General features: G+C 41.0%; 1 protein-coding gene across 6 annotated transcripts in view; it reads right to left on the reverse strand.

Annotated features, from left to right (window-relative positions):
* Nucleotides 1-15,735: 15,735 nt before the first annotated feature.
* Nucleotides 15,736-17,067, reverse strand: part of TOGARAM1 (TOG array regulator of axonemal microtubules 1) — a 138,006-nt gene continuing 136,674 nt past the window's right edge. For all 6 annotated transcript variants that reach the window (XM_059659113.1, XM_059659146.1, XM_059659121.1 and 3 more), the window contains one exon: nucleotides 15,736-16,880. In XM_059659113.1, the coding sequence (XP_059515096.1) occupies nucleotides 16,627-16,880 (254 nt within the window). In that variant the 3' untranslated portion in view covers nucleotides 15,736-16,626. The remainder of the gene's footprint in view (nucleotides 16,881-17,067) is intronic.

Below are 17,067 nucleotides of genomic sequence, written 5' to 3' on the forward strand. Positions count from 1 at the left end.
TGTAAATTACCCTGCTACGAACATAGAGTTGCATACATTTCTTCTGATTGGTACTTTGGGTTTCTTAGGATATATTCCTAGAAGTGGGATCACTGGGTCTAATGGCAGTTCCATATTTAATTTTTTGAAGAAACTCCAAACTGTTTTCCATAATGGCAGCACCAGTCTGCATTCCCACCAGGGGTATACTAGCGTTCCCTTTTCTCCACATCCTAGCCAGCACTTGTCATTAGTTGATGGTAGCCATTCTGATAGATATGAGGTGACACCTCATTGTCATTTTAATTTGCATCTCTCAGATGATTAGTGAGTTTGAGCATTTTTTCATATGTCTCTTGGTCACTTTGGAGAAGTATGTATTTATATCCTTTGCCCATTTTTTAGTTGGGCTGTTTGTCTTCCTTTTGTTAAGTTGTATAAGTTCCTTATATATTTTGGATATTAACCCTTTATCAGCTATATCATTGCCAAATATGTTCCCCATACAGTGGGCTCCCTTTTCATTTTGTTGATGGTTTCTTTTGCTATGCAGAAGATTTTATTTTGATGTAGATCCATTTGTTTATTTTCTTTTGCCTTAGGAGATGTATCTGCATCTCTCAAATATACTGCTACAAGAGATGTCTGAGATTTTGCTGCCTTATGGTTTCTTCCAGGATTTTTATGGTTTCATGAGTTACACCTAATTCTTTTAACCATTTTCAGTTTATTCTTGTATCTGGTGTAAGTTGGTGGCCTAGTTTCATTTTTTTGCATTTATCTGTTCAATTTTCCCAACACCATTTATTGAAGAGACTATCTTGACTCCATTGTATGTTCTTGCCTCCTTTGTCAAATATTAATTGAGCATAATGGCTTAGGTCAATTTCTGGGGTCTCTGTTCTGTTCCATTGGTATATATGCTTGTGCTTGTGCCAGTACCAGTCTGTTTTGATTATGGTGGCTTTGTAGTATAACTTGATATTTGGTATTGTGATCCCCCCAACTTTGTTCTGCTTTCTCAAGATTGCTGTGGCTATTCAGGGTCTTTTTTTAAAAAATATATTTTATTGAATTTTTTACAGAGAGGAAGGGAGAGGGATAGAGAGAAACATTGATCAGCTGCCTCCTGCACACCCCCTACTGGGAATTACCCACAACCAAGGTACATACATGCCCTTGACTAGAATCGAACCTGGGACCCTTCAGTCTGCAGGCTGACACTCTATCCACTGAGCCGAACCGGTTAGGGCAGGGTCTTTTTTTTTATTCCATCTAAATTTTTGGAGTATTTGTTCTATATCTGTGAAATATGTCCTTGGTATTTTAATAGGTATTGCATCAATTCTATAGATTGCCTTCAATAGTATGGACATTTTAATGATATTCATTCTACCGATCCATGAAGATGGTATGTTTTTCCACTTGTGTATATCTTCTATCTCTTCTTTCAATGTCCTGTAGTTTTCCAAGTACAAGTCATTTACCTCCTTGGTTAAGTTTATAACTAAGTATCTTTTTTTTTTTCTTATATATTTTATTGATTTTTTACAGAGAGGAAGGGAGAAGGATAGAGAGTCAGAAACATCGATGAGAGAGAAACATCGATCAGCTGCCTCCTGCACACTCCCTACTGGAGATGTGCCCGCAACCAAGGTATATGCCCTTAATCGGAATCGAACCTGGGACCCTTGAGTCCGCAGGCTGACGGTCTGTCCACTGAGCCAAACCGGTTAGGGCTGGAGTTTTTTTTTTTATTACTGCTTCTATTCATCAGTTGTGATTGGTCTATTCAGGTTTTCTGATTCTTTCTGATTTAGTTTTGGGAGATTGAATTTAGGAATTTGTCCATTTCATCCACATTGTCCTGCTTGTTAGCATGTAGTTGCTCATAGTATTTTCTTAAAATCCTTTGTACTTCTGTGGTGTTAGTTGTTATTTCACTGCTTTCATTCCTGATTTTACTTTTTTGGGTCCTCTCTCTTTGTTTCTCAATGAGTATGGCTAAAGGTTCACCAAGTTTATTTATCTTTTCAAAGAACCAGCTCTTAGTTTCATTGATTTATTTGTATTGTTTTTTTAGTCTCTATGTCATTTATTTCTGCTCTAATCTTTATTATTTCCTGCCTTCTACATACTCTGGGCTTTTTGTTATTGTTGTCTTTCTAATTCTTTAAGTTGTAGGTTTAAATAGTTTATTATTAATTTTTCCTGCTGAAACCGGTTTGGCTCAGTGGATAGAGCGTCAGCCTGTGGACTGAGAGGTTCCAGGTTCGATTCCGGTCAAGGGCATGTACCTGGGTTGCGGGCACATCCCCAGTAGGAGATGTGCAGGAGGCAGCTGATCGATGTTTCTCTCTCATCGATGTTTCTAACTCTCTATCTATCTCCCTTCCTCTCTGTAAAAAAATCAATAAAATATATTTTTAAAAATAATAAATAAATAGTTTATTATTAATTTTTCTTATTGTTTGAGGTAGGCCTGTAGTGCTATGAACTTCCCTCTCAGGACTGCTTTTGCTGTGTCCCATAGATTTCGGTTGTTGTGTGTTTATTTTCATTTGTTTCCAGGAATTTTTTTATTTCTTTCTTGATCTCATTGGTAACACTTTCATTTTTCATAACATGCTATTTAGTTTCCATTGTTTGAATGTTTTTGAGTGTTTTCACTATAGCTGATTTCTAATTTCATTCCATTGTGATCTGAGAAAATGCTTGATATGATTTCAATCTCCTTGAACTTGTAGAGACTTATTTTGGTTCCTAATATGTGGTCTAGCTTTCTGAATAACCCATGTGTACTTGAGAAGAATGTATATTGTGCAGCTTTGGGAGGAAATGTTCTATAAATTTCAGTTAAATCCGTCTGATCCAGTGTGTCATTTAGAGTAACCATTTGCTTGTTGATTTTTTTAAAAAAATATTTTATTGATTTTTTATAGAGAAGGGAGAGTGACAGAGAATTAGAAACATCGATGAGAGAGATCGATCAGCTGCCTCCTGCACACCCCCTACTGGGGATGTGCCCGCAACCAAAGTACATGCCCTTGACTGGAATCGAACCTGGGACCCTTGAGTCTGCAGGCTGATGCTCTATCCACTGAGCCAAACCAGTTCAGCTGCTTGTTGATTTTTTGTCTGGAAGATCTATCCAGTGAAATCAGCCAGGTGTTAACATCCCCTACTACGACTGTATTGCTGTTGATCTCTCCCTTAAAGTCCTCCAAAAGTTTATTTATGTAATTGAGTACTCCTGTATTGGGTGCATATATGTTTACCAGGGTTATATCCTCTTGTTGGACCGATCCCTTTAGTATTATGTAGTGACCTTTATTGTCTGTTCTCATGGCCTTCATTTTGAGGTCTATTTTGTCAGATATAAGTATTGCTACCCCAGCTTTTTTTTTTTTTTTTTTTTGGTTGTTTCTATTTGCATGGTAATTTTTTCCATCCCTTCTCTCTCATCCTGTGTGAGTCTTGTTCTGAGTTGGGTCTCTTGTAGACAGCATATATATGGGTTATGTTTTCTCATCCATTCAACTACCCTGTGTCTTTGATTGGAATATTTAATCCGTTTACATTTGAACGGATTTATAGGTACTTCTTTATTGACACTTGAAATCTTGTTGCCTGTATTTCTCTCTCTGTTTCTTATTGTGATAGCAGTCCCTTTAATATTTCTAGCAATGATGGTTTGGTGTTGATAAACTCCTTTAGACTCCTTTTGTCTGGGAAGCTCTTTACTTCACCATCATCTATTTTGAATGATAGCCTCGCTGGATAGAGTAGTCTTGGTTTCAGATACTTGCTTTCCATTACTTTGGAGGCTTCATGCCTTCTGACCTGTAGAGTTTCTGATGAGAAATCAGCTGACAGCTTTAGGAGCTCCTTTGTAGTTCACAAATTGCTGTTCTCTTGCTGCCTTTGAGATTCTCTCTTTACCCTTATGCTGAGGTGTTATCTGCTTCTAGAAAGGTTCAGGAATCTGGAAAAGGGGCTGTGCATACATGGATTAAAGAGACTAGAGAAGAAATATGAATTTGGAAGGCATTTTGGAGGGCCAGATGGAAACTTAGTTCTAGTGACTAAGCTCCTGGAATCTCTGCACCCAGGCTTTTTATTCACACATTTTGCCCTCTAGCAAAGCAGATATACATATCAAAGGTAAGGCCTGGTAAACAATAAGAAGACTATCAGGTTGGGGGAACTGCCTTCAGTTGTTCCAGCAGCAGGTAATAACATGCAGATTTTTAGCCCTGCCGAAGGTGTCCATCCATCTTTTGATTGACCTCCTGCATTTATTATGCTAACTATTGTTCCTAGCCTCCAGCACCCTTAATTTTTGGCATTTTAATTATGATGTGTTTAGGTGTGGGCCTGTTTGGGTTCTTCTTTTTCTTTTTAAATATATTTTATTGATTTTTTACAGAGAGGAAGGGAGAGAGACAGAGAGTCAGAAACACCGATGAGAGAGAAACATCGATCAGCCGCCTCCTGCACATCCCCCACTGGGGATGTGCCCGCAACCCAGGCACATGCCCCTGACTGGAATCGAACCTGGGACCCCTCAGTCCGCAGGCCGACGCTCTATCCGCCGAGCCAAACCGGTTTTGGCATTGGGTTCTTCTTGTTTAAAACTTTCTGTGCCTCCTGAACTTGTGGGACTTTTTTTTATTTACCAGGTTAGGGAAGTTTTCTGCCATTATTTCTTCAAACACATCTCTATCCCTTGCTCACTTTCTTCTCCTCTTGGCACATATGCAAATATTGTTACGTTTTGCATTGTCCCACAGGTCCCTTAAGCTGTCCTATTTTTTGTGCTTGTTTTTTTTTTTTCTTTTTGGTTCTCTGATTGATTTTTTCTACCCTGTCTTCTAATTCACTGATCCGATCCTTGGCTTCTCCTAATCTGCTGTGTATTCCTTCCAATGTGTTCTTTAGTAGTGCTATGTCATTTTTCATAGTTACTATATCTTTTCTCATGCTATTGAGTATCCTTGCTATCATTATTCTGAACTCTATGTCTGATAAATTTATCTTCATTTCATTTAACTCTTCTGTAGAATTCTCCTGTTCTTTCGTTTGGGGCTTGTTTTTTTGTCTCCCCATATTGGCTGCCTGTTTGGGTTTGTGACTATGTATTAGGTAGATCCGCTATGCCTCCCAATCTCTAATGCAGGACAGTTTCAAACACAGTCTCTGACTAATTTGATCAGGCAAAGATTCAAAGTCTCCAGAGGCCTGTTTCTGCCTGCAGACTGATTGGATTCAGTTTTGAGTAGCCTAAGACAATTGTCCACAGGTGGGGCTAGAGGTTTTCCAACATGGTGGGGCAATTGCTTCTGTCTGGAGGCTAATTGTTATTCTCAGTCTCTTAATGGGCCTCAGAAACTCAACAGGGTGGGGCAAGGGGTTTTCCAATAGAGCAGGTCAACTGTCTTCCTCCCAGGAAAAAACACACCAGATTAGCAAAGATCTGCTAGAGAAAGATGTCCTCCACAGTGTGAGGGGACAACTCAGCACAAGAAACCAGGTGTCTGCCTTCTGAGCTCTAACCCTAGAGCCCCCAACCCTGGCTTCTGCTCACACAGCTCCATTCCACTCTGCACTCCCTCTGCAAGGGCCCAGGGTGAGTAGCTGCACAGAAATTGTGTGCATTGATCCTTTAAGAGGGTGCCTGCATTTCTAGCCATCTCTCCCTGGCAGGCAACAACCCTGCTGTTTTTCACAGTCAGATATTATGTGGGCATCTTTCTCAGTTCTGATGCTCTGTGCTGGGGGGCCCATTTTGGGGTTTAGACCCTGCTGTTCTCAGTGGCACCGCCCCCCCCCCCCCCCCCCCCCAGCTGAGATATCTCTCTGGAAACGCAGCTGCTGTCTGTGGGAGCCTGGCCAGACCTTTTTGTGCCTCTGCACTTCCTACTAGTCTCTATGTGGTCTCCTCTTTCTGTCCTTGGTTATCAAGGTTCCCTCCAGCTAAACTTCAGGTAATTATTAGGGATGGTTTCTTTGTATTTTATTCGTAATTCCAGTTTGATCCTGGGAGTGTGTCTGTGTAGCATCAACTTACTCTGCTTCCATTGTTAATCTGTTATTATTTCTTCAAACAGGTTTTCAATATTTTGCTCGCTCTCTCTCCTACATCTGGCACCCTCATAATGTGAATGTTGGTATGCTTAAAGTTGTCCCAGAGACTCTTAACACTATCTTCATATTTTTAAATTCTTTTTTCTTTTTGTTTTCCTGATTGTTTTTTGCTTCCTCATATTTTAAATTGTTGATTTGATTTTCAGAATCCTCTACTCTACTGTTGAATCCCTATAAAATACTTTGTTTCAGTTAGTGTATGCTCAATTTCTGACCTGTTCTTTTTCATCTTTGACATTCTCACTAATATCTTTGAAAGTCTCACTAAGTCTCTTGAAGCTCTCATTAAGTTCCTTAAATCTCTCATTAAGATCTTTGAGTAACCTTATAACCATTGTTTTGAACTCTGTATTTTATAGTTTGCTTGCTTTCTTTTCTTTCATTTGTGTAGCCTTAGTTGACTTTAAAAGAAATTGAATACCACATTGATAAGCTTTGGGAAGCAAAAAGATATACAAAATACTGTAGGTTAGTGGTTGTGTCAAGTTCTAAAACACAGTAAAGTCAGATGATCTCAGAATCAGAGAACGAAAAGATCAGACCAATGGGGAAAGGTGCTATTAATGAAATGAATTTCTTCCATTTACCTCTCCAGATCAACTATCCACCCTTCTCCAAGTTCCATTCTCCAGAGATTGACCCTAATGAATTATATTCCTTTCTTCCTGGCTACTAGTTGTGTCTGGCTAACAAAGAGTCCTGGCAGAATGGATGGGAAAAGTGAGGTCAGAATGTTTATTTCCCAAGCTCTTTCCATGTGGGGGATCTCAGCTCTAATCAAGGTGGCCCTCTCCATATCACTTTCTTCTTCCAGGTTTCCGTAAACCCTGCAATTGTAAATAGTCTCAAATTACCCACTTATTAACCACTTCTCAAATTATCCTAATGTTGATATGCCATCTATTTCCTTCTTGGATCCTGACTGATAAAAAGAGCAAAGAGCTTCTTGTGATATTCAGTGTTAATCACAACATCTGAGCTATTCAGTATAAGATTCCTGTTTATTTCTTCAAAATGTAACATGCAATGAAAAAGTGCATAAAACACCATATGGCTCACTTAATTTACATATATTTGCTCTGGGGAATGAAATTTGTTCATTTATATTATGCATTTTCCAACTTAATTGTGGTGACTCTTGTATTAGTTAGAAACATTTAGACTCCTGTATTAAGTGTAACTCACCTGTAACCTTGGATCCTTAGAGTGCTAGGTCAATGATGGTGAACCTTTTGAGCTCAGTGTGTCAGTATTTTGAAAAACCCTAACTTAACTCTGCTGCCGTGTCACATATAGAAATTTTTTGATATTTGCAACCATAGTAAAACAAAAACTTATATTTTTGATATTTATTTTATATACTTAAATGCCATTTAACAAAGAAAAATCAACCAAAAAAATGAGTTTGCGTGTCACCTCTGACACGCATGTCATAGGTTCGCCATCACTGTGCTAGGTACATTCCCTTCACCAAGAATTTTTTTTTAAACATTTTATTTATTTACTAGAGGCCTGGTGCATGATATTCATGCATCAAGGAGCAGGTCTAAGCTGTCAGTTTGACATCCTTAGAGCTGCAGTAGAGGCGGAGGCGGGAGAGGCTCCCACCACTACTGCTGCGCTCGCCAGCTGCGAACCATGAGCCCAGCTTCTGGCTGAGTGGTGCTCCCCCTTGGGAGCGCATTGACCACCAGGGATCAGCTCCTGCATTGAGCATCTGACCCCTGGTGGTCAGTGCACATCATAGCAACCAGTCATTCCACCATTCAGTCAATTTGCATATTGCCCTTTTATTATATAGGATTTTTATTTTGTTGTTGTTAATCCTCACCTGGGGATATTTTTCAATTGATCATTATAGAGAGTGGAAGAGAGAGGGAAAGAGAAGAAAACATCGATGTGAGAGAAATACATTATTGGTTGCCTCCTGCACAAGCCCTGACCAGGCCCTGGGCTGGGGAGGAGCCTGCAACCGAGGCACATGCCCTTGACCAGAATCGAACCCGGGACCCTTTGGTCCCCAGGATGAGGCTCTATCCACTGAGCCAAATTGGCTAGAGCTAAGCAATACACAGGTGCAGGGAGAATCAGCATCTTTGAAAAGTACTTGTGGTTGTTCTCTTTGGCTGGGGATGCTACAGTTGATATAGCTGCCATGATTTCAATGGTGATACAGATTCCTAGGTGGCAGAGAACTCAATTATCAGAGGCAAAAGAGGCATGATTATGAATAGGGAGCAGGACCTTGTGGTAATTGGGTGGTGTGACCAGCAGGGATATTTAGTAATACCTAATTGATCATAGTTCTAAACCAGATGAGTAAAATACTCGTTTTTTATTTTAAATATCCCTCCATTCTAGTGAAGGGAACCACAATCTCTCAGCTACTTCCTAGGACATCTTGAAATAAGATGAGGGCAAATAACCCTAGAGAAGGATTCCACAGTACTCTCACTATGACTATTCCTCCTATTCCTCCAGAGACTTTTAGACATTTATCTATCATCTATCTATCATCTATCTATCTATCTATCTATCTATCTATCTATCTATCTATCTAATCATCTACTAGAGGCCTGGTGCATGAATTCGTGCACGGGTAGGGTCCCTAGGCCTGGCCTGGGATCAGGGCCAATCTTTCCCTGCTGCTGGCAGCTGGCCCTGCTCCCCCCTCCGCCCGCCCTCCCCCCCGCCCCGCTACTGACGCTGGTTGTCCTCTGTGTGTGGGGAGACTGGTGGGGCGATTGGGGGCCCTCTCGCTCACACCCGCCTTGGCCTGGTGCTGCCCACGTCCGCTGCCACCCACCCCGAGTTCCCTGTTCCCCATTGGGTGATCAGAGCCTGCGGTCTAGGGAGAAGGACCGAGAGGTTGGCCGGCAGGCCCCAATCAGGCCATCGGGGCTTGTGGGCTGGTGGCAGCTCCCAAGTTGAGCTTCTGCCCTCAGTGGTCAGTGCATATCATAGCGACCAGTCATTCTGCCGTCCAGTTGATTTGCATATTATATTTTTATATATATACATATATATATGTAGATTTTTTTTTTCATGAGAACTTTAGACCTTTAAGAGCTACTTCTTAAAGCAACTTTGCACTGAGAAAAATGTGCTTACTTTTGAGAATTTATTGGACACTGGTTCTAAACTAATATCATGTCTTTAAGGCATAGAATGCCATCAGACAGAGTGGAGTTTTAGAATACAACAGATTGTAGGTTGGATCACTCACATCCATTCCTACTACCTTCCTATTATCTTCCTATACTATTAAGACTAGGAATTAAATACTCAATTTCCCAGCCTCCCTTGAATCTAAGCATGTCCCAGGAGATGTAGGCAGAAGTACACAGGAAGGGCCTTCTTTCCTAAATAAAGAATAAAACCTCAATAGAGAAACTCACTATTATTACAAATGTAAATGTTGACTCCTTTATTCTCCTGATCTAAGTGTGTCATCAATTCAGTTCAGTCCTACCACCAGAATACCTTCCAGGTACATTGCTTTAATTCCCACTGCTTCTATAGTTTAGACCGTACTATATAGAGTTTAGCTCAGAGCCTAGCTAGTAAATCACTATACTCCTATTGGAATTTGATGTAACCTCCCAGTCTTTTTCAGCACATTGCACAAACAGATGTTATCAACGCTTTAGGCTAGAACCTTTGATGAAATCCATTTGTACAGGTAGGTTTTAAATCCATGTTTCCAAATTGATTTCCCTGCCTACATCTTTTTCTCCTTCCGTCCATCCAACTACCCCTCTGCCACTGGTCATTTTAAATACACTACTTCCAATCTTGAAAACATTTTTTTCTATCTCCAGAATAAATTTCAAAATTATGCATCATTCACCATTTTATTCAAGTATTATTTATTTAGCTCCCAATATAGACCATATTCCAGGCATAGTGGTAAAGAAGAAAAAAAACTGGTCCATTCAAAATTGGTCATAGTTGGGTACCAACAGATCATTCTGCCTTCAATTTTACATAATGATGTCTTACACCTTCCACACTCTAGTATTTTTTTAACCACTACTTTGCTAAATTCGTAATTTACTTCAATGCCCTTTTAAGTCTTGGCTTGGCCCATTTTTCTGCCCAGAGAAGTTTGAGTTAAGAGTTTAAGTTCTCTTTTACAGTACACATTATGAGACTATCAATGATTAATAATACTACAGTGCTTAATTTATTTTGCCTTTGCTTGACATATTCAACCAGATAACTAGCAATGAAATAAGTAGGCTTAGCTTATCCTAGCACTAAAGATTTCTGTAGGGTTTCTGCTCATCTTTCATTTTCATTTGCTGCTGGGAATAAATGACTTTTGTAGGAATTTGAGGTTTACAAATATTTTCTTATACATAATCCCATTTTAATTTGGTATGCCATAATAACTCCAGGATATATATAAGCTTTGACAGATAATAATAAAATTGGTTTCTAAATCCATGCTTTCTGATCAAAGTCTTATGCTCTTTACCTTTATAACTACTTGCTTCCCTCACTCATCTCCCTTCTGGTCATATCACTGTCTACCTCCTCTAGCACTTTAGATATTCACTACTGTCTCTCTTTTGGCCCGTATTTTTTCTCTTCATATTCTTTATTTTCAGCTTACCTTCATTTACTGTAATTTAAATTTTTACATAAGCAATACATGTTGCTTATTTCTGAAAAATTAGAAATTTCAGAATAGTACACTGAAAACTTCTTCACCAATAGTTTACCACCATTAATATGTTGGTGTATACGTATAGCTCTAGTTTTATTTTCTGGGTGCATATATATTTGATGGAGACACTGTACTTATTTTTTAGTTAGGCTCCTCTCCCCCCCACGCTTTAACACATTATGAACATTGTCCTGTGATGAAAGTATTTCACATACTCATTACTAAATGACATGACTTCAATTGAGTAAAATATTCCATTGAAATGCTTCCCCCCCCCCTCTTAATTTTAGTTGCAGTGTTAGAGGGAGTAGATTTTTATAATTATCACTGCTTGTAAAAAAAAAAATCATTTAGGTCTGGCTGGTGTGGTTGGGTGTTGCCCTGTGCACCAGAAGGTTGCTGGTTCAATTCCTGGTCAGGGCACATGCCCTGGTTGCCAGCTCCATCCCTGTGGGGCGTGCAGAAGACACTGATTTTTGCTCTGACATGGACTATTCTCTTTCTCTCCCCCATCTCCCTTCCTCTCTAAAAATTAATAAAAAATAATTTTATAAAACTACAAACAAAAAATGCCATCCTTTTATTCCAATTTATTCAGGCCTTCAGCTTTTCTTTAGTTCTTTCAATCAGTGATCAGACTTCAATTTTTTTTTTAAATATTTTTATTGATTTCACAGAGGAAGGGAAAGGAAGAGAGAGATAGAAACATCAATGATAAGCCCTAACCGGTTTGGCTCAGTGGATAGAGCATCGGCCTGTGGACTGAGGGGTCCCGGGTTCGATTCGTCAGGGTCATGTACCTTGGTTGCTGGCACATCACCAGTGGGGCGTGTGCGGGAGGCAGCTGATCGATGTTTCTCTCTCATCGATGTTTCTCTCTCATCGATGTTTCTGGCTCTCTGTCCCTCTCCCTTCCTCTCTGTAAAAAAAAAATAAATCAATAAAATATATTAAAAATAAGAACATCAATGATGAGAGAGAACCATTGATTGGCTGCCTCCTTCATGCCCCACTGGAGACTGAGTCTACAACCTGGGCATGTGTCCTGACCGGGAATCGAACTGTGGACTTCTTGGTTCATAGGTCGATGTTCAACCACTGAGCCACAGTAGCTGGACTTCAATTCTTTGTTAATTTCCAAATTGATAATAATTCTTGTTCATAGAGTGCAAGACTTCTAAGTACTCAATATCAAGAAGTTACTTAAAATAGAGAACTCTTTTAGGCCTGGAACTATATTACATTATTACTATCCTATATAATAAAAGGGTAATATGCAAATTGACCCTAATGGAGGAATGACTGGGAACAACCGGTTGCTATGACATGCACTGATTACCAGGGGGCAGATGCTCAATGCAGGAGCTGCCCCCTGGTGGTCAGTGTGCTTCCACAGGGGGAGCTCTGCTCAGCCACAAGCCGGGCTGAGGGCTGCGAGTGCAGCGGTGGTGGTGGTGGGAGCCTCTCCTGCCTCCTCAGCAGTGCTAAGGATGTCCGACTAACAGCTTAGGCCTGCTCACCCCCAGCAGGTGGACATCTCCTGAAGGCTCCCAGGCTGCCAGAGGGATGTCTGACTGCCAGCTTAGGCCCGCCAGCAGGTGGACATCCCCGAGGGATCCTGGACTGCGAGAGGGCGCAGGCCTGGCCGAGGGACCTCCCCAAATGCATGAATTTTCATGCACCGGGCCTCTAGTTTTCTTTATAATAAGAGAAAACACTGGCATTCAGTTGGTTAGAGCATCATTCCGATACACCAAGGTCACGGGTTCACTCTCTGTTCAGGGCACATATAAGAATCAACCAATGAATGCATAAAAATGTGGAGTAATAAATTGGTGCCTCTCTGTCTCTTTCCGATCCTTTGTCTCTCTAAAAAATCAGTAAATTAAAAAAAGAGAGAAAACACAAAGATTATGTGAAGTAAAGTCTCCATTTACTAGTAGTGATTATATTTACTGTACTTTCTTCAATACTAAGTTCAAACTGTATTTATTTAAAATAATAGGTCAGCCCTAGCCAGTTTGGTTCAGTGGATAGAGTGTCAGCCTGTGGGTTGAAGAGTCCCGGGTTCGATTCCAGTCAAGGGCATATACCTTGTTTGCAGGCTCGATCCCCGTGCGTGCAGGAGGCAACAATCGATGTTTCTTTCTCTCTGTCTCTCCCTCTAACACTCTCTCTAAAAATCAATGGAAAAATATCCTCAGGTGAGGATTAACAACAACAAAAATAATAAGTGTCTCCATGTATTTTTAAAAATAAAACAATGGGTCTGCTTATAGAGAAATGGTCTTTTGCCTTTAAAACTTAAACTTTACCTTATCAACAATCAATCGATGTAAACTTAGTAGAGACATTTGCAATCACACAACGTCAGTAGTCAAAATTAATAAAGTCTGGAATCTGTAATTATAGTGTCAATGACACATATCATAAAGGGTTGAAGCAAATTTAATGATGCATTCAGTTTTATAACTTAGGTTAAAGGGTCTAAACCAGGTGTTGCAAGCTATGCCAGAGGCTTATTTTTGTTTGTTCTGAGTTAAGAATGTGTTTTATACTTTTTAAAGGATTGTAAAAAAACAAAAACAAAGAATATGCTATAATTTGTCTGTGACTTACAAAGCCAAAATTATTTACTTTCTGGTCCCTTACAGAAAAAGTTTGCCAACTTCAAACCTGAATTATAAGAATATAAAATACACTTAAAGAAAAGATAAAGTATTTTAAAAGTATGTTTGTAACTATAAAACAGTGCATATAAATAAAGTAAGTTTTTACTCTCCTTTCAGCTTAGCTTCAAAATGGCATTAAAAACATTTTCTTAAAAATTTTTAAGTCACAGATTAATAAAAAAAAAAAAAAAAGGCAAACCCATTTTTTAATAATCTTTACCCAAGGATTTTTTTTCCATTGGTTTTTAGAGAGAGTGGAAGGGAGGGAGGGAGGGAGGGAGGGACAGAGGAAGAGAGAAACATTGATGCAAGAGAGTCACACATCGATTGGTTGCCTTCTGCATGCACCCTGACCAGGGCCGGGATCAAACCTGCAACCCAGGTATATGCTCTTGATGAGCAACCAAATCTGTGACCCTTTGGTCCAAGGGCCAATGCTCTAACCACTGAGAACACCGACCAGGGCCAAAAAAAATCACAATTTAAAAAGCAGCCAAATACGTTTAAAAACTGGTCAGTGACATAAGAAGTAAAAGAGAATGGAAGAACCCAGAATTATAGAATTGTAGAACAAGACAGAACCTTAAAGATCATCTAGTCCACACTCACATTTTAGAAATGAGAAATCTGAGGTCTAGATTTAGCAAGTGACTTACTCAAGGTCACACAGCTACTTTCCTGTAAAGCTACTATAATTTAGGCAGTAGAAATAGGTCAACATTATAATATATATATATATATATATATATATATATATATAGATATCCTATACTAATAAAAGAGAAAAATGGTAATTGGCGTACAACCGATACCTTTTTCATTGGCTAATCAGTGAGATATGCAAATTAACTGTCAGCCAAGATGGCGGCTGGCAGCTAGGCAGCTGAGAATAGGAGGCTTGGTTGCCCCAGCGATGGAGAAAGTCAAGGATCCCCGCAGCTGCGGGGCTCTGAGCTCCTGAAGCAACAACTCCAAAAGATACAATGTTTCAATTATAGAAGCTAAAAGATGGCGGTTAATTTGCATACTCAGGCTCCAAGCAGAGCGAAGCCAAACAGCCCTGAAGCAGCAGGGCAGAGAGGCCTCAGGGCCTTGGATCAGCAGAGTCAAGAGGCCTCCCGCCCCGGTGATCAGCGGAGTCCAGAGGCCTCCCGGCCCGGTGATCAGCCGAGAGGCCTCCTGGCCCCGGTGATCAGCGGAACTGAGAGGCCTCCCGGCCCCGGTGATCAGCGGAGCCGAGAGGCCTCCCGCCCCGGTGATCAGCGGAGTCCAGAGGCCTCCCGGCCCAGTGATCAGCCGAGAGGCCTCCTGGCCCCGGTGATCAGCGGAACTGAGAGGCCTCCCGGCCCCGGTGATCAGCGGAGCCGAGAGGCCTCCCGCCCCGGTGATCAGCGGAGTCCAGAGGCCTCCCGGCCCCGGTGATCAGCGGAGCCGAGAGGCCTCCCGCCCCGGTGATCAGCGGAGTCCAGAGGCCTCCCGGCCCCGGTGATCAGCGGAGCCGAGAGGCCTCCCGCCCCGGTGATCAGCGGAGCCGAGAGGCCTCCCGGCCCCGGTGATCAGCGGAGTCCAGAGGCCTCCCGGCCCCGGTGATCAGCGGAGCCGAGAGGCCTCCCGCCCCGGTGATCAGCGGAGTCCAGAGGCCTCCCGGCCCCGGTGATCAGCGGAGCCGAGAGGCCTCCCGCCCCGGTGATCAGCGGAGCCGAGAGGCCTCCGGGCCAGGGATCAGGGGAGCTGAGAGGCGTCCTGGCCCTGGGATCAGCGGAGCAGCGAGGCTTCCCAGCACCAGGATCAGTGTGACAGGGTGCGGAGCCCCAACCCTCTGATCGGCCCTGCTCTGTGCATGACAGGAGTGGCGCTGCAACCTCCCTATGGACCCTGCCTTGAGTGTGACAGGGGGCGGTGCCCCAACCCCCCAATCGGCCCTACCCTGAGCATGACTGAGGGTGGCATCGCAACCTCCCAATCCGCCCTGCTCTGTGCATGACAGGAGGCGGCGCCCCAACTCCCCAATGGGCCCTGCTCTGAGCCCGACCAGGGGTTACACCTAGGATTAGGCCTGCCCTCTGCCACCCGGGAGCAGGCCTAAACCAGCAGGTCCTTATCTCCTGATGGGTCCCAGACTGTGAGAGGGCACAGGCCAGGCTGAGGGACCTCCTCTCCCAACCCCGAGTGCACAAATTTTTGTGCACCGGGCCTCTAGTATATATATATATTGCCATTTTAACATATACGGGAGTTGGAAAAATAGGACACCTTTCACACACCTACAGAAATAAATCCTTTTATTTTATAACAATCCTTTTCTTTTTTAAGATGCATACAGTACTTGTAGTCCAAGAATTCTGAGAAAAGCTACAGACAATCTGGCACTATTTTTGAGAATTATACAACTGGACAGCAAATTAACACCTTTATAAATGTTAGGACATATAGAAATATAATTTAGTGTTTGCACAAAAAATAGGGAAGTTACATTCAACACGTTTTCTTAAACGTGTATTTAAAATGTTTAAATGTTTTCTAAAACTTTGGTTATCATGCTTTATTATAATTTGTTAAATTTCACAATTATGTAGATGATTAAACCCAAGTGGTAAGTAAATATATCACATTAACACAAAACAGCAAAAACAAGCTAATACTGCACAATCATATTAGCAGACTGATTTGAGAATACATATTTTTCACAAGTAGTACACAAAACTTTGTGATAACATAGTTCAATGACTTTTCTTCCACTTCATAAAATAAGGCTGAGTAACGAGACATAGCAGAACATGATTACATAATAAAAAGTATATTTTTAATTACAAATCTAATTGTACATATAGGGCAACAAATTGCGATTTCTATAGAATAGTGCAAATGAGCAGGACTTTTCTCAAAAATATTAAAATTGGATTCACTTCATGTTCCTCGTATTTAATGAATATTAAGTTATGTTAATTATTTTAGGTTTTTGTGTGATGGGACATGTGATGGGGTTGACAGAGGTCAGATGTATACTCATAGGCTGCAAATAAAAATAGCCTTTGACTTAATTTACTGGATTAGAAGTGCAGGCACTGAAAATGTAACTTTAAAAAAGCTCCATTTGTCATCATGTAAACACTTTTGTTCATCATACCATATTTCATGAAAGATTTCTAATTCATTTCAAATTGTCATATTGAGTAATTCCTCTAAACTCTTTTTAATATGTGGTGGTTGAGATGCAGCCTGATTTAACAGATTCTGGCCCATCTGTGCAAAAAGTGCTTTTGACAATTTCGCTGTGGCTACTCGTATATTTCCTCCAGCTCCAGGCAGAGAGCCACTATTTGTCATGTTCCCTAAGAGGTGCCATAAGACAACCAACACTTTCTGTTCTGTGGCAAAGGGCTTTCTTTGATAGAGTTCCATAACAATATCTGAAATATAAAAATATGATAAATCGTAAGGTTTAAAAAATAAATTCAAGTTCTGCTAATTAAAAAGCATAAATACATAACTTCTTTCTACTGCCATTTTTCTAAAATGTTAGGTATCTTAAAAGAAGTAGGTCAGAAACTTCCCTCCTAAAGAGTGGAATCTTCAAGTACTAGAATTCCATATATG

This window comes from Myotis daubentonii, chromosome 1 (assembly GCF_963259705.1).
Source record: "Myotis daubentonii chromosome 1, mMyoDau2.1, whole genome shotgun sequence".
NCBI lineage: Eukaryota > Metazoa > Chordata > Mammalia > Chiroptera > Vespertilionidae > Myotis > Myotis daubentonii.